We start from the raw sequence: 23053 nt of genomic DNA on the forward strand, positions 1-23053 counted from the left end.
GTCAAGGTGGCAGTACTGTCAGACTGCGCAAAAGTGGGTACCAGTGCTGGTGTGGCCAGTCTGGTGCAATCAGGATTGTCCTTGGCTTGTCCTGTTTGGTCTTTAGTAGAACCTTCGAGAGGAGGTGCAGAGGGGTAAAGGTATAGATTGAGAGGTTTTCCCATGTAAAGGGCAGAACATCCACTTTCCATGCTTGGCTGTGGAGAGTTCTGGTGCAATATTTGCTCAATTGAAAGTTCTGAGGGGAAGCAAAGAGGTCCACCTCGGGTGCCCCCCACCTGTGGATCAGCAGCTTGAATGATTTGGGTTCCAGTTTCCACTTGTGCGGCTCCATTAGACTTCTGCTTAAGTCATCTGCCAGTGAATGTAGTTTGCCTGGCAGGAATTGAGCTTGTAGGTGCACTTGGGTGCCCAAGGCTGTGTCCCCCAAAGCCATGGCTAACCTGCCGAGTGGGTAGGAATGGGTTCTCCCCTGCTTGTTTATGTACCACATAACTGTGGTGTTGTCTGTCTTTATCAATAGTTGCCCTGGAAGAATAAGGCGTTTGAAGGCTGTCAGAACATTCTGTACAGCTAACATTTTTTTTTTATTAATATGCAGGTGCATTTGCTTTGGGCTCCATTTGCCTTGAATACCTTGTCCTGCCACGTGAGCCCCCCATGCATAGTCTGATGTGTCTGTTATTAGGGTTTGGGTGGCAGGGGGTAGAGTGAAAGGGAGTCCTTTGTTGTGGTAGCAGGCCTCTGCCCACCAAAGAAACTCTGCCCTTAAGCAAGGAATGATAAGAATCATTGTTTCCAGGTCCTGAGAAAGTTGACACCAGAGACTTTTTAAGTACCATTCTTGCATATGGAATTAGTAGAATGCAAGAAGCCATGAACCCTAGGGCTTGCAGTATTTTTCTTGCAGATAGTTGGGTTTTGGTGGCCAGTAGATTGAAGTAGTTTGTCAAATACATTTGTTTTTTTCTGGAATGAGGAATGTCATCTGGGAAGTTGTGTTCAAGCTTGTTCCCAGGAATACAATCTATTGGTTGGGTACCTGATGTGATTTCTTTTCGTTGATGGTGTACTCCAGTGAAGTGAGAAGACTCTTTACAAATGTCAGGTGCTGGAGTAGCAATTTCTGACTGTCCGACTGAATAAGGCAATCATGCAGGTATGTGTAAATTTGAATTTTTCTCTGCCTGCAATATGCAATGGCTGGAGCTAGGCATTTTGTGACTACCCTGGGCGCAGATGATAAGCCAAAGGGAAGTGCAGAGAATTGATAATGCATTGAGCCTGCTCTGAAACGTATGTATTTCCTGCAAGATTCCCTTATGGGGATGTGCACATAAGCTTTTAAGTTTAGGGTGGCTAGCCAGGAGTCCTTGGCTAGCACAGGAAGCAGCTGTTGGAGAGTAAGCATCTTGAACCTTGGAACCACCAGGAAGGTGTTGAGAATAGACAGATCCAGGATAGGGCGCCAAGAGTTTTCTTTCCTGGGGACCAGAAACAGTCTGGAGAAGAAACCTTGTCCCCTATGCTCTGCTGGGACAGGTCGAATAGCCTTAATACTGAGAAGTGAAAGTACCTTGCTTTTGGGCCTCTGCCCACTGGCTTGGGGGGAGGACTGGCCATCCGCTTGGGGTTGGCAGTGAGTGGAAGTAGAATCTGTATCCCTGGGATACAATGTTCAATACCCATCTGTCCTAGGTGATGTACGCCAAGTTTTTTGCATGTAGGTCAAGTTTTCCTCCTAAGGGTGCAAGTACTTGGGTAAGGTTTGCAAGAATTAAGGATAAGTCATTGTGAGATTTTACCATAGGATGTTGGCTTACTACTCCCTATTTTAGAAGTGGGAGCACTCCATTGCTTAGATCTGTGCATACCCTGAGACTGTAATCGTGGTGGTATGCTGCCCCTGGGTTAGGACTGAGAATGTCTGGGAGGGACTGGAAAGGACCAGTTTTCTGAAGGCCAATGCCTACTGAATCTAGGTGGCTGTACCTGTAGGAAATAAGTAAGAGTTTGCATAGATTTAGCTTTTTCCCCCATCTTTTTGAGGACTTCTTCTGCTTTATTGCTAAACAGGCATTCTTGATTTAGTGGTGCATCTAGTAATTTTGCTTTGACATAGTCTGGCAAGATATGTTCCTTAAGCCAAGCATGCCTTTTAAGAACAGGCCCAGTGACAGCAGCCCTGCAAGATGCTTCTAAAGCATCAAAACCACATTGCAAAGTATGTTTTCCAAGTTAGTTAGCAGAATGCATTAACTCTTGTAAATCTTTATGTTCTGCACTATCTGGAATCAACATAATTTTCTGTTTAATTAGCTCCATAATATGTTGCTGATACTTTAACATATGAAACTGTCAATTTAAAGCCGTGATGGCAAGAGTAGCAGAGGTGTATATCTTCTTACCCCATCTATCTAAAGCCCTAGAGTCCCTGTCCGAAGGGGTACGGCTTTTGGCTATTGTAGCCTTAATGCCTTTAGGTCCCTGGGAAATGGTCTCTGGATCCGCAGTAGGATTCTTAAAGAGGAACTTGTGGGAGTCAGGTACTCTGTAGTACCTGTCAGGATTCCTGGCCGCTGGAGGCAAGGTATCAGGGGTAAGGCTGGATTCCAAGAAGACATCATCTACAATCTCCAGAACAGGAGGTACAGCTAGAGGCCTGTGCTGAGGCAAGTCTAAAAATTCTCTGAGTCTCTTTTTGGACTGTGGGTAGCCCTGACATTCCTAGCAGAAATGCTCTCTTAAACTATGCAAGGTTTCACCAAAGGAAAAGTCCTCTGGAGGGGAGGCAGAGGGGATGAAATAATTTGCATCTGAATCCTCATAGGTAGATAAGGGAATGTCCTGGTAATCAGAGGGATCAGAGTCATCAGGCTCACGGTCTGCAGAATCAGAAGGAAAATCAATCCTTTGTCTCATAGAGGGGGAAGGCTGGCTTCCCCTAATTAAAGTTAATAGGTCTTCAGCCATTCTAAGCATTTGTTTCCATGGCATGGGAGCTTGAGCATGTGCTTTGGTCGTTGGTTTTCTAGGCGAAGTGAAAACTCTGGGCCTGAGAAACTCTGTAGTTTTATTCTAAAACAAAGATGTCAGTTTAATACGAACATCAGAAGGTTGGAATACACCCACAGAAGCCGGTGCCTGCACAGTGGCTCTGGACCGATCCAAGATACAAACATCCACAGGATCCATAGTCAAAGAAGCAACTTGTGGTATACCGGACTCCGAAAGTGTCTCAGTAGAGGCCTGCGAATCTGTAGAAGTGGGTATCAGGGGCTGCGAAGATGCCTCACTGAGTACCGGCCTATGCGGTCTGTCTCTGTCTTTATCCTTATGTTTTTTCGGAAGATCAGTAGTCAGATGGCTTATTGAAGCCATTTCAGAATACAGAGAACAAGAGCGAAATAATTTAGTGACAAAAATAGCCTGACGAATAGTTCGGGCGTTGAACAAGGCACAAAACAGACAGCAAGGAACATCATGGTCTGGGCCTAAACAGATGGTGCAGTAAGAATGAAACTCTCTATGAGGTATTTGCTTTCCACAGGCCAGACAATTATTAACTTTTTCTGACATCAGTTAGAACAAGAAAAAAGGATCCCCAACGGGGTACTTATCTTTTAGAAGACTTCGGGTCTAAAACACGAAAAACGAAAATTTCAGGAGGCGGCCGACCGGCACTTGCGAACTGCTTCTGCTTTGGACACTGCACGGCAAGAAAGACTGATGTAATGGCATCGGCTGCATGTTTTATACCCATGATGTCCTGACGTCATGGAAGAAGCGACAGCATCCGACACAGAAATCCCAAGACTCTGGTATTCAGGCCGACGGAGGGCTATCTGCAGGCAGATAACCCAAGTGTGATGACTGCAACAGTGAATCACAAAGAACATCAAACCATTCTGACTGTTCTTGTTTACTGTGCACTACCTGCCTACCTGTATCCTCATCATGGCCAATGCAAGGTCTACCGTAATTACAGTTTGACAGTACCCAGACCAGGAAACCATTGGGAGGCTTGGGTCCATGAAAAAAAAAAAACATCCTGACTTTTCAAAGTTAGTGTGCGCTACCTGGGCTCTATATCCCATTCATGACAAGAGCAAGGAATACTGTAGCCACTCTGTGTCAGCCTCTATATGGGAAAATCATTGATAGATGTGAGAGAAAGAAAAACAAATTCTTACTGCTGTTGTTTATTGTGCTCTACCTATCCACCTGTATTTCTACTTTGAGGAATGCTGCAGTCTCTGTGTACCAGCCCTCAAACAAGGAAAGAACCAAGAGGCTCAGGAAAAAGGAAAATATCTTGACTACTTTTATTTAGTCTGCCCTGCCTGCCTGCCTGCATCCCAGTCATGGATGCTGTAAAGACTACTATACACATTGTGTACCAGCCGTCAAACCAGGAATGCAAAGGGGGAGCTTAGAAAAAAAAATTGTGTTTACTAACATTTAGTGTGTATACCTGCCCACCTGTGTCCCAGTTATGAATGCTGTGAGGACTACTGTAGCTAATGTGTGACAGCCCCCACCCCAGGAAAGCATTGAGAGGCTCCTAGCAAAGAAAAAACACTCTGACTATTCTTTTTTAGTTACCTGAACAGCAGCAGACTTTGTTCCCTACAAATGGCATGGGTACCTTTAGTAAGACTTCATTGCAAGTCAGTGTCCTTTGGGTGAAACTTTTATACTGAGTTAATGTTCCCTTATATAAGGAGTACAGGATGTCTCCAGTACTTTATTAACAGCCATCCCCTTCACAGTCCTGTCAAACACACTGTTTCTTTTCCTTAACCACTATGGATAAGGGCGTTAATTGCCTTGGGACAATTTTCTCTCACAACAGGGCTCTGTCTTTCACTGGTGCAGTGCAGAGACCAACATTTAAAATAGCCTTTTGGGTCAAGACACATCCCTGTAATGTGCACTAGAAACTACTTAAATATAAAAAGAAAGCAACTATTTTACAGTTCTTATCGGGGTTACTTCCAGGATCTGAAGAAGGCTTTGATAGCTGAAAGCGCTAATCCGTTGTTTGTTGTTTTTTGTCTTGTTGAGATACAGCTCTGAATAAATCGTTGAGATACGTTTTATGGTGCGGTGCATCACTCATCTTTTAGTTATTGTTGTGATTTTGCTGAGCAAGCTTAAACGGAACATTCTTCTGCCTTTTTGACCCTTAAAAATAAAGGAAGGCTCTGGATTCATGGGTATGTATGATAATTTGAGCATATGTAGAGATGTATGTTATATGAAACCAAGAAAAAAAAATCACCTTTAATACAAAAATATTTAAATGATTTCAAGACATACTGCTAAGACACTGAGTCATATCCATTTTACAGCTCAAACAAAGCCAACTGAGGGACTGTGACGTCTCTACTCACTCTTGTGACATTGAAAAATAAGAGCAGGAAATCAGGATTTCCTTCTCCAGATTCAAATTTTACTCTATGATGATAACACGTTCATCTAAAAGTCAGGATTATAACCCACATATGTCTCAGGCAACAGAAAGCAGAAAGGGATGTTGCCAAGCTTAGGGAGCCTACAACAACTAAGGTAACAAACAATGATCCTGTAGAGGTATTAGAAATATTTTAAAAATTCTATGAAAGTCTGTATGAATCAGAGAAATATGGTAATCAAGAAAAGATACACACTGACAAGTTTATGGAAGAATTAAATATATCAAGGCTAGAGTTAGATGAGGCTCAATTACTAATGGTTAGGATAGGAGGAGATGAGATAAAAGTTGTGATGTACAACCAATCTACACGAAAGTCCCCAGGAACAGATGGTATTCTTGTGGAAGTTTGGAAGCTAGAAGGGAAAAACTCATAAAGATCTGGAAGGTTTTGTTTAGTAGTACTTTAAGAGGAGGAGAAGTACTAACATCCTGGATGAAAGCAGTGGCAGCTGTAATACCTAAAGAGGGTAAAGATTCATCAGATCCAGCTTCATACAGGCCAATTTCAAAACTAAACCATGACTATAAAGTGTTCATGTCTATAATAGCTAAAAGAATGGTAAAAGTAATGCCAAAAATCATAGATATGGATCAATGTGGTTTTGTGGAGGGGAGGCAAACATTTGACAAGATTAACAGAACACTGAAGGAAGAAGAAAGTAGGAAAATGCCATTGTTGTTGGTAGGTCTTGATGCAGAGAAAGCATTTGACATAGTAAGCTCTGACTTCATGAGCAGGGCAATGGAAACATTTACATTTCCTGAAAAAATTATAAGGTTGATTAGAAGGATATAAGAGGGATCGGAGGTGAAAATTAAAGTGGGTTGGGTCTTCTCTGATAATTTCTGCTTGAGCAGAGGAACCAGCCAGGGGTGTCCTTTTTCCCATTTGTTATTAGCTTTATAATTAGAATCATTGGCAAAGAAAACAAGGGACTCAGAAATTCAAGGATATAATTGGTATGGTAGTCAAGAAAAGCTGGCTCTATTGGCAGATGATATTACTTTATACTTGACAAAACCGGAAAGAGACATTACAGTGTTGTGGAACATTTTGAGTCAGTTTCAAATCTTTTCAGGATACAAAATTAATTAAGCTAAAACAAAGGCAATAGCGGTAAATTATGTACCCAGAAATGAATTGGTTCAGCAATATCCATATTTATGGGGACATGATAACATGAAGTAGTTAGGATTAAAAATGATTCTGGTATGGCAGCTAAGGATATGAGGGAAGAGACTAAACAAAAGATAATACAAAAACTGAGAAAATGGAAGCTTTGTTATATGGATGTGTATAGTAAGATACAAACAGTTAAAATGTTTTTAGTCCCCGACCCCTAACTGGAAAAAGCCGAAAGACTAAGTCTTAGACACAGGTCAGGCATATTATTATTAACCAGAGGAAAAGTTGGGGATAATTAATAAAGAGGTGAAGGACTTTATCTGGAAGGAGAAGACAGCAACAGTCAAGAGGGATAAACGGATTCTTCCAGTAGAACAGGGCAGATTGGGATTACCTGGTTTGAAGAGTATTTCAGAGCTACACAGTTAAGCCTCCTATACATAGCAGAAGCAGAAAATTATAATTCAAAGTGGAAAGGGATGATGATGATGATGAAACAGGGGGGAAGCTCAAGAAACAAGGAGAGACAGGGATTTTGGATGCCGGCCTTTAAGGAGAATACCAATAATCATACAAAATATTATATCTATAAAGTAGCAGAAAGTATCCTAAGAACTAAGCCAACAAGGGAATGGAGAAAGGAGATTCTGCTGATAGGGATGACTGCAATTAGGGATATAGGCAATAGGGGGCTGGATTTTATTGGAGATAACTGGCAAAAGAACCAAGGTACTGGGAGCAAATATCTAGAGGGGGAAAGATGATAGAATGGGAAGTCGCCAAGAATTTATTTGGACTGCTGGTTAGAGATTGCCTTCCCTATCAAGGCTTGATATCAGTGTATAGGCAAAGAGAAAGAAGTGTGGGGGGGTTCTAATCCAAAGACCAGCACTGGTAGAGTTTTTAGTGGCATTTAGAACAGAAGCTGCCATTAAAAAAAGGGATAATTAATACAGCATATAAAATATTGCATGGTAACTATAAGAATCAATCAGCAGACGTTAGAAAGGATTGGGAAGAGAGACCGGATAAGCACTTCACAAATAAACAATGGGAGGATGTATCTATGTCTCCCAAATATGCAACATAATCTAGAAGACTTAGGATTTTTGTAGACTCCAGAGAATATTTCCTCAAGTAGACAGCAAGTGTTGGAGGTGTGATGGGAAGAATGAGGTAATTGGGAACATATTTTTTGGGAGTACAGTGAGTTGGCGGATTGTAAGGATTCCCTGCAGGAAGCACTGTTGGAGATGCTGGGTGGGCAGACTGGTGTGATGACGGAAATGATTTTTCTGAGCTATGATGCAGAATCAGAATTGCCTAGACATGGTAAGGCCTTGCTGTGTCTAATTATGGTGGCTGCCAAAAAAGCAATTACTAGAAAATGGAAATCAAAATCTAAACCAACTATACTAGAAGTAGTGAACATAGTAGCAAAGATAAGACAACCGGATATGAGATCTTTAGAAAAGGGTAAGAATAAACTACATACGAAAAAATAGTAATTGTGGGAACAATATATACAGCGGAGGAATGAGGTTTAAAATAAGGCAGGATGTGAATGAGCTACATATGTAATGTTTGACTGAAAATGATCTGGTAGATTGTAAGTGATATATAATGTTTGTAGCTGGGAGTGTGTCAGTATGGTTTGTGATGTAAAATGCTTGCAAATAGGATTGTGTCTGTGTGGTTTGTTTTCATTTATATAAATGTATGATTGCCTATGTTGTAAGTAAGATGTTTCTTGTTTAAAAAAAGGGCAGGAACTGAATAATTTATTTAATGTTGCTTAGGCTGTATGATATATAGCAATATATGCGAAGTATGTTGTTGTTGTGTCTTTCGGCCTATAGGGGTATCCACAGCGGAACTCCGGTCCACTAATGTTTGGTAGTGGATTTTTACGTGCCGAGTTACCAGCCCTGACGCACAACCTTCAACGAAGGCATGCCCATTCACGCATGCTTCCACACAGAAGACACTCTAGCCGAGAATCGAACGCAACAACGTCTTGCTGTGAGGCGACAACGCTGCCGCAGCACCACTACCGCGGGATAATGTTTATAAACATGAACTTGTTAATACAGTTTGATTACTTTTACAGAAATGTAAATTTGCCTATGTCACAAGTGTTAAAAGAGGATTATAACCCACATACATAAAGTTACAACTCCAAGAAGACCTTAAAATATCCCAGTCTCAATATACATTGCTTCTGAACACTAGAAAGCTAATCCTTAACTCCTGTAAAATATAAGCAATTGTCTATGCAATACTAAACAAAAACACTAGTTCACGTGTCAGCAGACTGGCACAATTTAGACCATAACAACAGACCTCCAGAAACAACAACACAATCCCTAAGTATCTGGGCTTGTGGCTGGACTAGAACCTTAACTTCCAACTCCACATCAAACATATGGGGTCAAGAATTCAAAAAGTCCTGTGCTGAGCATGAAAAAAATCTAATTTTCTTTCAGCATCTGGTACAGAGGACAGTGGTAAGGGAAATATTCAGGCACAGTTAAAATACAAATTTATTCTCATTGCCAAGATGAACTTTCTTCAAACCACCTCTCAAATAATATTTTCCACTTCATTATCCTAGCCCCCTGAACTGCAGACCACTGTTTACTTCTAAGAAAAGCACAGAGGCTTCCAGTCCAACAAAGATTTAATCTTATGTAAGGTTCCATTCAATTCAAACTTCTTATTCTATACTCATTTTAATACCTTGCAGGTATCCTCTTAGTAACAGAAACAAGCTCCGTTAACAGCCTGAAAATGCACGATCTGCTCTAGCTTTCTATACCAAAGACATTGAACTAATCACTCCTTTTCAACAGTAGGCCATAAAACATGGGAATCTACCTCACCCAGCATCAAAAACAATTAGTTATGTACTCACCATAACGATAGATGTATGTGGTCCATCTCGCCTACATTCATTACTGATGGGCTCAGAGCCGAGAATCGGCTCCGACTCAGCCACTATAACTAGCACGAAGTCTCTAATTGGCTGGGCTAAGCCTGTATCCCAGGATGCACCACGCCCAAACCCCCAGATCTTGTTTGCCACAATATAATCATTACACATACATAACCCCACAGGAACACACAGCAAGAAGAGAGAAAAAATAATATCCTCAGAAGGGTCTACGAATATAAATTTCCTCCAAGTCCACCAGGAAGGGGGAAGGTGGGTGGGTACGTAAGAATGTAGGCGAGATGTACCACATACATCTATTGTTATGGTGAGTACATAACTAATTGATGTAATGTGGTCCTATCTCACCTACATTCATTACTGAAGGGACAGCGTCCCTAGCACCTATATCCTGGGAGGCTCATGGGAAAACACTCCTGAGCACCGTGGAACCAAAGGAAGCCCGGCCTCTAGAAGCCACTTCCAGCTTATAATGAGAAATAAAGGTGTGTGGGGAAGCCCAGGTGGCTGCCGTGCAGATTTCATCCAAAGAGAGCCTAGCATGAAAAGCCACTGAGGTAGCCATAGCCCTGGTAGAATGCGCCTTAACTGGGAAAGGTAAATCTCTACCTGCCGATGTGTAAATAAATGAGATACAGTCCTTAATCCACCTTGCAATAGTGCCTTTGGTCACAGGGCTACCAATCCTGTTCTCCGAAAAGGACACAAATAACTGATCTGATTTCCTCTCTTGTTTTGTCCTGTGCAAATAAAACCTCAGTTGTCTACGTACATCCAATTGGTGAAATTTGAATTCTGCCTTGTTTGAACAGTGTGGGAAAAACACCGGTAACTCAATGGATTGGTGAAGACAGAAGGTAGAAGAAACCTTAGGAAGAAAGGAAAGTTGAGTCTCAAGGATATTCTATCTTTATGAAAAATCAAATAAGGAGGTTTAACAGAAAGGGCTTGAAGCTCTGATACCCGTCTAGCTGAAGTAATGGCCACCAGAAAGTCTGTCTACCAAGACAAATATTTTAATTCACAAGTGGCTGCAGGCTCAAAGGGAGAAGAAGTTATGGCTCTAAGCACCAAGTTTAAATCCCATGGCAAAACTGGCTGTGAAACTGGGGGACGAAGTAACCAGGCTCCTTTTAGGAATGCTTTACACAGTTTATGGCCCATGAGGGAAGGCTCATATGAAACGTGAAAATTAGAGATTGCCGCCAGCTGTACCTTAATAGTGGAGGCAGTGGAACCTTGTCTGAAAAGCATTGCCAAAAAATCCAAAACTGCCGTCACAGGGGCTGTAAAGGGATCTAGATTATGTGACTGGGCCCAGATAGCAAATCTCTTCCATTTACTGGAGTATATCTTTCTAGTAAATGGCTTGTGGGAAGAAGATAGGATATGTACCACTTCCGGTGTAAAGGAAAGCTGTCTGACTAAGGACGGAAGTGGAGAAGCCAGGCAGTGAACTTGAGGGTTCGCAGGGATGGGTGGAACTGCCCTGACAGATGAGTCAATAGGTCTGGAACTGGATCCAGAATCCAAGGACCGTCCATGGTATATCTCCGGAGAAAGGGGAACCAAACTTGACGGGGCCAGTGTGGTGCGATCAAAATCATTTTGCTTCCCAAGGAAGTTGCCTTCTGAATCACTCTTGGCAGCAGAGGAAACGGAGGGAAGGCGTAGAACAGACCGGGGGGCCAATCGTGGACTAGAGCGTCCCTGGGTGACACCCCCTGAGGGGGGATCAGAGTGAAGTAACTGCTGCACTTGGCATTGAGGGGACTGGCAAAGAGGTCGCAGCAAGATAGACCCCATCTGGAGAAGATCTGGGCAGCAACTCGATCGTTCAGGGACCACTCGTGAGGCATCAGAATAGCTCTGCTTAGCCTGTCTGCTATCACACTGGACTTCCCCGGAATGTGCATTGCCACTAGAAAGCATTGGGAAGACACCGCCCAATTCCACACTCTTATGGCTTCTCTGCAAAGGGGATAGGACTTGGTTCCCCCCTGCCTGTTCAGGTACCACATGACTGACATGTTGTCGGAAAGAATTGAAATAGTTCCCTTGGGAAGAGAGCTGTGAAGTGCCTGCAATGCTAGTAGCACCGCTCTCATCTCCAGGACATTTATATGCAAGTGTACCTCGTGATCTTGCCACATGCCTTGGATCGTCCTGCCCAGATAATGCCCCCCCCCCCCGTCTGGGAGGCATCCGTGGTCACTGTGGCAGTAGGGGGCGGAGGGTTCAGGGATCTCCCTTTGTTCAGATTGGGTGAATGAAGCCACCAACGCAGGTCCTGTCGGCATTGTTCCGTTATAAGAATCGGATGAGACAGAGGGAATTCTTGAAAGGACCACTGGACCGAAAGAAGCCACTGGAGTATCCGCATATGTAGCCTGGCCAGGGGTACTAGTAGGATGGTGGCCGCCATGGAACCTAGTAACTGAAGAACAAGTCCGGCTCGGACCTTTTTCAGAGGTAATAAGGCCAAAACTTGAGCCTGTAGCACTTTTATTCTTTCTGTAGGAAGGAAAGCCCTCATTTCTACGCAAACTAGCTCTGCGCCGATAAATGCAACACGTTGTGATGGCAGCAAGACAGATTTTTGCCAGTTGAAAGTAATCCCTAGGAGTTGACCCAAGTTGATGGTGGCCTCCGTGGCTCGAACAAGTAGATGCCTGGTGGGGGCGGTGAGAAGCCAGTCGTCTAGGTAAGGAAACACCTGGAATCCTAGACGTCTCAGGTGAGCAGTCACCACTGCCAGACATTTGGTAAACACCCTGGGGGCTGTGGTGAGACCAAAGGGCAGGGCTCAGAATTGGAAATGACAGGCTCCCAGCCAGAAGCGTAAGTGATTCCTGGAGGCCTTGTTTATCTTGATGTGATAATAGGCATCCTTGAGATCGATGGAGCACATCCATACTCCTTTTTCCAACAAGGGGAAAATGGTTTGAAGAGTGACCATTCGGAACTTGGACTTCCTGACGAAGCGGTTTAAACGGCTAAAATCCAGGATGGGCCTCAAGTCCCCTGTTCTTTTCGCACCAAAAATAACCTTGAGTAAGTTCCTGATCTGATCTGGTCTGAGGGGACTGGTTGGATGACTCCTTTTTCCAGCAGCTTTGAGACTTCTAACACTGCTTGATCCCTTTGACTGGGTGGAACGTCTGGGACTCTCTTGGATGGCGGAGGGGGTACGATAAAGGGAATGGTGTAACCTCCGGCAATAATTTGAAGCACCCATCGATCCTGAGTGATGTTTCCCCAGGCTTGAAGATGCTTCGAGAAACGACCCCTGACTGGCTCCAGAGAGGAATAGCTGGGCAGTCCCTCAGGGACGTTGGTAGAAGGAACCACGAAAGGACTTGCGGTCTCCTGAGTTCCGGGGGCCTCCCCCGCCCCTAGGGCAATGTCTTCCAGAGTAATTCCCCCTCCTCTGCCTCTGGAGGGGGGGTCACCATGATGGTCAGGAAAAGACTTCTGAGATCTCTTGAAGTACATCTTTCCTCCCCTCTGCACCTTGGGATAAGGTCTAGAGGGAAGCGAAAAATGGGCCCCTACGGCAGACAAAGTCTTACCCTCCTGCTCACATCTGGTGAGAGTGTCTTTCACTTTGGGTCCAAAGAGGGAGGACCCGTCAAAGGGAGCATCCGTGAAGGAAGACTTGAAGGCCTCCACGAAGTGACACAGGCGCATCCAGGCTTGCCTCCTAAGGGCTACGCCTGCGCTAGCTGCCCTACCCGCCCCCTCGGCTGCATAGGATATGAGCCTCATGGATGAGATAACAATAGATGACAGGGTAGACAACTGGGCGTTGACAGTCTGGTTTACCACCTCAGGCAAGTTACCCGACAGAGTATCTCCCAAGTCCTTGAGGAGATCTCTTTGGAGCCTCGTAAAATGACACAGATAATTCAACGACCGCAAAGTAAAGGTCGCTGAAGACAGGGTACACTTTCCATACCGAACCATACTCCTAGACTCCTTGTTAGGAGGATGAACATAAGCAGAAGCCTCTGCAGCTTCTTGCTGAGTGGCAGATGCCACCACCATGGCATCTACAGGAACTCCTTTTATCAAGAACTCTTTCCCAGGAGGCACAGACAAGAACTTATTTGGGCGGCTGGGAACCGGTTCCACAGAGTCAGGGTGTTCCCACACCCTTCGACAAATAAGGTCCAACAATTCATCAAAGGGTGGAGACACCCAGGAGGCAGAAGGTCAGGCTCCGAAGGCCTTGAGGAAGACCGACTCCTCCTCAGAGGGGGTTTTGGAAGGCCAGTCGCCTCTCTGTCTCAAAATCTCCAGGATGTCGAAGAATGAGACATCATCGGAGGACGACTTTGGGGACTCCTCTGCATCATCGAGGTCGGTGTTTGAGGTGATAGACTCATCTGGGGAGTCTATGTGCTTCCTCTTACACAACTTCTTTCTGGGAGGCTCTTCAGGCAAAGACTCTGAAGGGCCCTCAGAAAGCAGGGGAACACGCATGGGGGTATCCTCAGGCCTTCGAGCCCCGCTGCCTGCTGATAGAGAGGCATCAGATGCTCTAGTCGCAGTGTCCGGGAAAGGAGTGGTTGACTTGAGTGATGTCACCGAAGACCTGGCCAGTGTGCTCCTCATGGCCTCGAAGGCGGGTCCACCTGAATCCAAGGAGCGACCTGTCTCCGAGACCACAATTGGTACAGGGGTTCCCCCGGCCAAAGCACCAAGAGGGAGACTTGGAGCCGAGGTCTGGAGCCCCGATGTATCCATCTCGGGTCCGACCGACGAAACCTGAGTGCCAAAACCATTAGATGGAACCGAAAAGGTTGGAGCCAAGGTCGGAGCCGAAAAACTCAAAAGGGGTTTCGGAGCTGACCCAAGGACCACACTCGACTTAGAACACTCCGGCTCCGATGACACAGAGGTGGTTGGAGGAGGAATAATCGGAACCGATAAATGGGCAGGCTCCGGAGCCGACTGGGCTGGAGCCGAGAATAATTTTGTTAACACTGGTGACTGGAGGAGCCTCTGCACCACCCTATCCAAATCCGAATCAGACAACCTGGAGGACTTGGAGGACACAGAAGGGGGTCGAGAAGTCTTCTCTAATGGATCCAACGTAAAGCTGGGAGAATGGCTCCGAATCGGCTCCAAGACAATTTAAGCCGAAGTCGGCTCCAACACAACAGAAACCTCCTTCGGCTCCAGCGGCAGTGGAACCAAAGAAGCCGTCTCCAGTACCGACAGCATCTCCTGCAGCTCCGAGACCAATAGAGCCGAGGAAGATGAAACAATCTTTAATCTTTTCTCCGATGGCTCTGACGAACTAGACGGAGCCGGAGATCTCTTTTTTGTCTTCGATTTCCCGCTAGGGGGAGAAGACGCCAAAGCTTCTTCAAAGGCAGGTTTTACCAGGCCCTTGAGAATCAACTTATTTTTTCTCTCTTGCAAGACCCTGGAACTAAACGAATGACACACACTGCAGGAATCTTGCAAGTGTATAGCGCCCAAACAGTACACACAGATGGCATGGCCATCAGTCAGAGACATCTTATAGGAACATCTGGCGCACTTTTTAAAACCAGAAGGCCTATGCTCCTTCTGATCTTTGCCTGACATTTCAAATCTCCACACAAAACCAGACGCCAACACGAAAGGGAAAGGAGGAAGGGACTCTAACTCAAACGTCCCTAAAACCAACAAGGAAACACACCGAACAGGGCTAAGGCCCTCTAACTTAAACACAAGGATACCACAACTATAACTAAAAATGGAAAAAGTCACAAAACACCAAATACACAGAATGTAGCTATTAAAATAGCTTTTGGTTGGAAAAAAATTACAGGAAACTAAGTAAATAGCTCAAATAAGGTACTTAGCCACAGCCAAGCTCGAGACCACGTCTTCACTCAACGAGCGGCAAACGAGATCTGGGGGTTTGGGTGTGGTGCATCCTGGGATACAGGCTTAGCCCAGCCAATTAGAGACTTTGTGCTAGTTATAGCGGCCGAGTCGGAGACGATTCTTGGCTCCAAGCCCATCAGTAATGAATGTAGGTGAGATAGGACCACATTACATCATACAGACACTATTTTTTTTCAGAATTTATAGCCTACCTACAGGAACCTACAAATTGTAGATGCTTTAAGCACAATAAACCACACAGATCTCTTAATATACTGATTCACATCACTTAAGGACCTATGCAAATAATACAGCAGCCTCACAACGGGAAGTTCTGTAATTATGACTGCTTCACAAAGGCCACCTCTCAGCTCATCTTTCTCCCTCTTTCACTTTTTCCCTTTTATGGCTCTAACCCTCTCACTTGTGAACTGTCTTCTAATTCAGCATTTCCATTAACTCAACATATCCCATGTGTTATAAAACAACAGGCAACCTGTTTTACCAAAAAATGTGAAGACTTAGACATGCTGTGTATGTTTATGGCTTGTAAACATCTATTACATTCAAACTGTGATTCCTTTATACTTTAAAGATATGCTTAATTGTTATTTTAGCATGCTAATATACTATAAGTTAAGACATCACTAATTACGTGCACACCATATGCATTTTTCTGTATTTGTACTCTTATTTTTCTTTCCTGGTAGGAACATAGAATAGGATCACATGTGGATAATGTTGTACATCAGTTAACGAATATAAATAAATAAGTACATGAAAGGCTTGATCATATCATTACACTTTATGTAGAATGATTACAGTTCAAGAGGTACACTTAAAATTGTTGTAGAGACTATCTACTTCGGTGTACACACTCTGCAACCGTTGTAATGCTGTTACTAATTAATAAATACTACTTCTTCTTAGTCATAAGTAAATTCAGTCTGAATCCCATGCACAAACCACATTATCATAATCTTACTGTGAATACTTGATTCCAATAACACTTCTGGACCCTTCATTCCACTGATAAAGCAGGAACCCGTTACTATATTAATCCTTCTGAAATTTCTTATGTCAGCTATCAAGTCTGATCAGAAACTACAAATTTTTCATCACTGATTTTCTGTTGGCTTTTTTTTGTAGTACAAGGAAGTGTTTACTTATTTGTTTAACACTTTTTAGTTGTGTGGATAGACTGGCCAAGAGACCTTTTCCAGTCATTACCTGGACCAGAAGGCAAATACAATAGTACACATAAAACACAAAAAAAGTACAGAGACAGGTACTGCTTTATAGAGGTAACCATTTCACTAAAAATGGATATATATATATATATATATATATATATATATATATATATATATATATATATATATATACACAACACACATTTAAATAGGATTACAAAATGCAATTCATTTAGATAGTCTAAATGTTATGATTAATAAGTAGGACTACCCCTCAAAAATGCTTAAAAATATTAACAATAAAAGTACAGTGAACTATTATTAGATGTCAGGCAATGCAGTATTCTAAAAGGCAACATATGAAATAAAACATAAACAACACAGCCGATTACGCATTATGCTGACCTTATTTCTGGGAAAGGTGCTCCTTCAATAATACACGTAAACTGACAGTCCTCTCCTTCTGAGAAGTAGACATTTTTCAGTTTATTTACAAACCGTGGAGGCACTGCAAGAAATACATTAAAAAATTAAAAAGCTATAGTTGTTGGACACATCAAAGTAAAGAATTAAGATTTCTCATTTAAAGATCACCTTCTGATTCAGGGGGTACATATTAATGTATCTTGGCTTCTGCTGAAATAGCTTACAGCCAAAGCATACAATGCCATCTTTCTAGCACCATAAAAACCTTTAAAAGTTCAGCTTTGTGAACTTCACCAAGTTATAACATTCCACCCATTTAGCCACTATCTGCAAACTCCATCCCCTCCATTATAAAATCATTAGCGATATATATATTTTTGTGCATTATTTCTGATGGTTCTGTGGCACTATCGCCCCTTTTTGCTTTCAAATGAAATCAACAATTCAGAAACAAAGGTATGCTCCTACTGAACAAACACCAACTCCCTGGTGGTCCAGTAGATTTCAATCCCCACCCCTCCTTCCAATTGCAAGGTCCAGTTCCCAAACAGGTCAACATTAATGAAACTGTTCCTGCATGCATGGTTTATATGACATCCTAATCACTCCAATCAAACCTCCAATTCAGTTCTACAATTCCCTGATTTTCTTATGGGTGCAAAGGCTTACCTCAGCACCACTGTAATGAAAACAACAATAATAATAATAATAATAATAGTAAATCCTTCTGAATTTTTAGCTACTTCTGTAGCTTAATACTTATTCCATGGCAGATTAGTATAAGGTAACTGTGGCCATGCAGTTCTATTCACTGAATCTTAAGCTCTACACCAGCATAAGTCCAACATCTGACTGCAAAGACAGACAGGGAAAACAGCACAATAGGGTAGCTCAATGTTTTCTTACACATTTCATCCATCCACTTTACCTCTTCTTTTTAACTCTGTTTCTCTGAATCAGGACATATTTAAAATGATGAAAACAGCTATAAATACATTAAAAGAGTAAAACAGACAAACAGAGGTTCTGTAACAAGCACAAATCTAAAAATATACATACTACAGACAGCTGTCAATATCTTAAATGTGACCTCCTGAAATGAGTAAAGACTAATATTGTGCTTCTGTCTATAATTCCTCCACTTTTATACAATAGAATCATTGTAATCTTCACCACAGCCTTAAGACATGGTCTTACAGAGTTTATGACATTAGTAAGAATCCAGTAGATGTCACTGCATCAACTGACTACATTGGTTTTTATCAGTACTATTCGTTTTGTAATAAAACACATCCTATACTTGCTAATACTCAGCTAGTAATTCAGAGATGTGGGAAATGAGGAAAAAATACATTTGTGTCACTATACTCACCACAGCACTGGTTACATCAGTAACAATATCACTGCTATGCAGAATATAATATTAACAGGAGTTGGCTGCCAACTAGCTGTCAGCTCCTCAGCCAGATCTTTGAGGTAATGGAACACCTCTATGAGCCAACAGTCTTTTTTACATTGATACACAGTACAAACTCAAAGAGGAAGAGAGTCACATGATCCCTTATTGCATAGTATTAGTATTATTATCGACTGCCGCAACTGTTAACTGGTACAGCAGGCGAATGACTCAGGCAACATTCCAGACGTGGGAAGAGAAGAACACCAAGTAATCTGACATAAGCAAAAAATGGAGGTAGGTATTTGCAGAAAACCTTGGGAGTAGTAGAAAAGCCAGTCAGCACAGACATGATCAAAAGATGGATTTCCCTTGACTTCCAAGATAGCTGCACACTGAGCAACAGATTGATTAAAACTCTCCCAATGTGAAATAAAAGTCAGTAAATACTGTCTCTTTGGGTAAAAGTCAGTAACTGGTTAATCATTACACTGTCTGGATGTCAGCAAAGAAAAAATATAGAAAAAGTAAGAAAAAATAAAATAAAAAAGAAGAAGAAGAAAGAAACTTTGATGAGGAACAGTTCAGCAAAAAAAAATTCAAATTTCAGCTTTGGTACAGAAGACTGTCACCACTAATTTGAAGGAAACATAAATTAAACACCCTAAGAGTTGTTTAAAATAAATGAAACACTGGAAGAATATATATGGTCAAATTACAAAAGGTTGGAAAGAATAGAAGAAGCTTTAAGTAGCTTTCAGATGAACCAATAAAACTACAGAAACCAGAGGATGAAATAGAGGAAAGACTGACTGAATATGAGGTTTCTCATGAACTGCTGCAAAAAGTATTAGAGTTTGAAGAAAAGAACATGCAGAGAAAACCTGAGATTTTCTGCTATACAGAGAAACTGAAAGGAATACATTGCATTAATCGTATGAAACTGAAAGTAAAAAAAAGTTATGTACTCACCATAACGTTCCATCTGAGTAGTTGTACTTCATTTGTCTTCAACCTGTGGGTTATGGATCCGAGCTGGCAACTTCTACTAGCATCAGCTCCGAGCTCCAAACTCCTCCCCTTACCCATAATACACCTCCACTGCCTTCCATCCCCAGATCGAGTTTGCTGAACCTTATACTGATAACCCAACCTGAACAAATTTACTTGTGACTTTTACTGCAGCCCAAAGGCTGATCATATGCCAAGGTCCGGGGGAAGGAGGGAGGGATGGTTGAAGACAAATGAAGTACAACTACTCAGGTGGAACGTTATGGTGAGTACATAACTTCTTTATCTGAAGTAGTTTACTTCATTTGGTCTTCAACCTGTGGGACAGAGTCCCCAGCTACTAAACTCCTGGGAGGCCCTCATGGAAGGATAATCCGAAGCACCGCAGAACCAAAGGATGCTCTCCTTCTGGAAGTCAAATATAATTTGTAATGAGAAATAAACATATGAGATGAGCACCAAGTAGCTGCAGAACAAATATCATCCAAAGACACTCTAGACCAAAAGGCCGCAGACGTAGCCATGGACCTAGTGAAATGAGCTTTCACCTGACCTGGAGGAGACATGCCTCTGTCCTTACAGACCTGCAGGATGCATGAAGAAATCCATCTATCTATAGTGACCTTAGAGATAGGTTTCCCCAAAAAGGGCTTATAGAAAGACACAAACAATTGATCAGATTTACGGAAATGTTTTATCTTGTGTAAATAGAATCGTAACTGTCTATGAACATCCAACATGTGGAGTTTGTATTCCATCTTGTTCGTAAAATTAGGAAAAAACACAGGCAAATTAATGGTCTGATTGATACTGACTGGTGAAGCCAGCTTAGGAAGAAAGGATGGATTGGTGCGAAGGGAAACAGTAATCATGTAAGGAATCTTGATAGATAAGGCCTGTAATTCTGAAACCCTTTTTGCAGAGGTAATAGCCACCAGAAAGGCTGTTTTCCAAGATAAAAATTTAGATCTGCAGTTGTGGCAGGCTCAAAAGGCGGAGTGATCAAAGCTTGAAGAACCATAGTAAGGTCCCATGGAGGAACAGGATCTTTGACTGGGGGATATAACAAAAAGGTGCCTTTGATAAAGGCTTTACACAGTCTGGAAGAGGCTAAAGAGGCAGAATTCTCGCCCACATGAAAATGAGAGATGGCAGCCAACTGAACTTTGACAGTAGAAGAACTAGCTCCGTGTTGAAAAATATCAGCTAGAAAATCAAGAATGGTGGAAATAGGAGCTGTGAAAGGGTCTAATCTCCTTTGAGAGGCCCAAAAGAAAAAACGTTTCCACTTACTGCGATAAACCTTCCTGGTCGAAGACTTACGAGCAGCCACCAGAATAGATCTAACTGAGGAGGATAGTCCAGGAGTCCTAGCAATTACGGGAACTGGAGCAGCCAAGATGTGAGGTTCAGGCTGTCTAGATGCAGGTGAGGCACCGCCGAAGGGTGTGAAATTAGATCCTGAATGGGATCTAGGATCCAAGGCGGAGCCAGAAGATGAGACCAAAGGAAGGGGAACCATACCTGGTGAGGCCAGAACGGGGCAATGAGGATCACTTTGCTTCCCATTCGATGAGCTTTCTGTAGAAACTTCGGAATGAGAGGTACTGGCGGGTAAGCATACAGAAGACCGGGAGGCCAAGCATGAATTAGAGCATCTTTGGGGGACTCCCCCGGCAGGGGGTTTAGAGCGAAAAACTTGCGGCATTTCGCGTTGGAAGGAGATGCAAAGAGATCGCAGCAAGGTTGACCCCACTCGCTGAAGTTCTGTTCTGCTACTGACCGATTCAGAGACCACTCGTAAGGCATCAGAATGGTCCGACTCAGCCTGTCTGCTAGAATGCTGGACCGTCCTGGAATGTGCGTTGCGATGAAAAAGCGACCGGTGAAGATCGCCCATTCCCACACTCTCATGGTCTCACAACAAAGGGGGTAAGATCTGGTCCCTCCCTGTTTGTTGATATACCAGACCACTGACATGTTGTCTGACTGAATAGTAATTGTTCCCAGAGGAAGAAAGGCATGAAGGGCCTGCAACGATAGAAGGACTGCCCTCATCTCTAGGACAATTATGTGCAAGCTGGTCTCTATAGGGGACCACAGGCCTTGGACTGTCCTGCCTGAACAATGCCCCCCCCCCCACCCTGCTTGGGAGCCATCCGTGGTCACTGTGGTTTGAGCTGGGGATGGAACAAAAGGTTGTCCCTCCAAATGTTCTGAGAGCACATCCACCATATGAAGGATGACCGACAGACTCGACTGAGTTGGATTGGATAGGTCAATGGCAGTTCCAACAGGGACCATTGTACAGCTAGAGTCCACTGTAGAATTCTCATGTATAACTGGGCACACGGAAGAAGAGTTATGGTCGCCGCCATCGAGCCTAAGGCCCTCAACACCGATTCTGCCGTCAGGAGATGAAAGTGGTAGATCAGGGAAACATGCATCCTGAGGTTTTGAACTCTCTCCGAGGTCAGGAAACCTTTGCATTGAATACTATCTATCCTGGCACCAATGTAGTCTATCACCTGTACAGGATCTAGGAGAGATTTGGATGTGTTGATCGTGATCCCCAAACGCAGGGCAAGAGTCAGGAAATAATCCCTGGTTTGGGAGAGTAGACGCCTGGTGGGAGCAGTGAGGAGCCAATCATCCAAGTATGGATAGACCTGAATCCCCTGAAGCCTCACGTGAGCCGCTACCACCGCCATCACTTTGGTAAACACCATGGTGGCTGTGGTGAGACCAAAGGGTAGGGCTCGAAATTGGTAATGATTGACTCCCAGCCAGAAGCAGAGGAACCTCCTGGAGCTTCTGTGCATTTTAATGTGATAGTAAGCATCCTGGAGGTCTAACAAGCACATCCAGTCGCTCTCTTGCAGGTACGGCATGATGGACTGTAATGTGACGATCCAGAACTTCTCTTTGGCAACTGACAGGTTCAGGGTAGGGATGTCCGGAATGGGCCTTAAGTCCTCCATTTTCTTGGGCACCAAAAAGAACCTGGAGCAGAACTCCAATCTGGACTGATCTGGGGGGACAGCTTTGATGGCTCGTTTTTCTAGTGGCTTGGAAATTTCCTGCGGTCCGTTGTTATGGGCTCTCATGCTGCTAGGTGCAAGGACAATCATCCCCCGAGTGCCTCCAGAGTGGAGCAGTCGTGCAACCACTCAGGGTCACTGCCAGGGTCTGTCCGAGAAAGATTCTCGAGACCCAAAGTTCCTCGGACCCCCCCCTGCCTCTGGGCCGGCGTCCATCCTGTCCCCCTATGCCTCTGGGGGAAGAAGAGCCCTGAGTGTCCCGGGAATACTGTGACTTCCGGAACCACATCTTCTTTTGCCCTCTCTGGTTCCGAGAAAAGGACCTTTGAGGGTTAGAAAAGCGGATCCCGATGGTAGACAGTGTCTTCCCGTCCTTCTCACTCTGGACTAATGTCTCCTTGATGGTCTTACCAAAGAGTGTAGAGCCGTCATAAGGGTCATTGGCAAAAGACGCCTTCAAGGGTTCGGAAAATTGACATAGCCTGAAACAGGGGTTGTGCCTCTTAGCCACGCCGGACCCAGCCACCCTGGCCATCCTCACAGAC

General features: G+C 43.6%; 1 protein-coding gene across 1 annotated transcript in view; it reads right to left on the reverse strand.

The window, feature by feature from the left end:
* LOC122797207 (titin homolog) overlaps positions 1-23053 on the reverse strand; it is a 329727-nt gene that overhangs the window by 181656 nt on the left and 125018 nt on the right. Inside the window, exon 7 of the mRNA XM_044066036.1 lies at positions 17040-17142. Coding sequence (XP_043921971.1) covers positions 17040-17142 — 103 coding nt within the window. The remainder of the gene's footprint in view (positions 1-17039; positions 17143-23053) is intronic.

This window comes from Protopterus annectens, chromosome 3.part0 (assembly GCF_019279795.1).
Source record: "Protopterus annectens isolate FY-2018-M chromosome 3.part0, PAN1.0, whole genome shotgun sequence".
NCBI classification, from domain to species: domain Eukaryota; kingdom Metazoa; phylum Chordata; order Ceratodontiformes; family Protopteridae; genus Protopterus; species Protopterus annectens.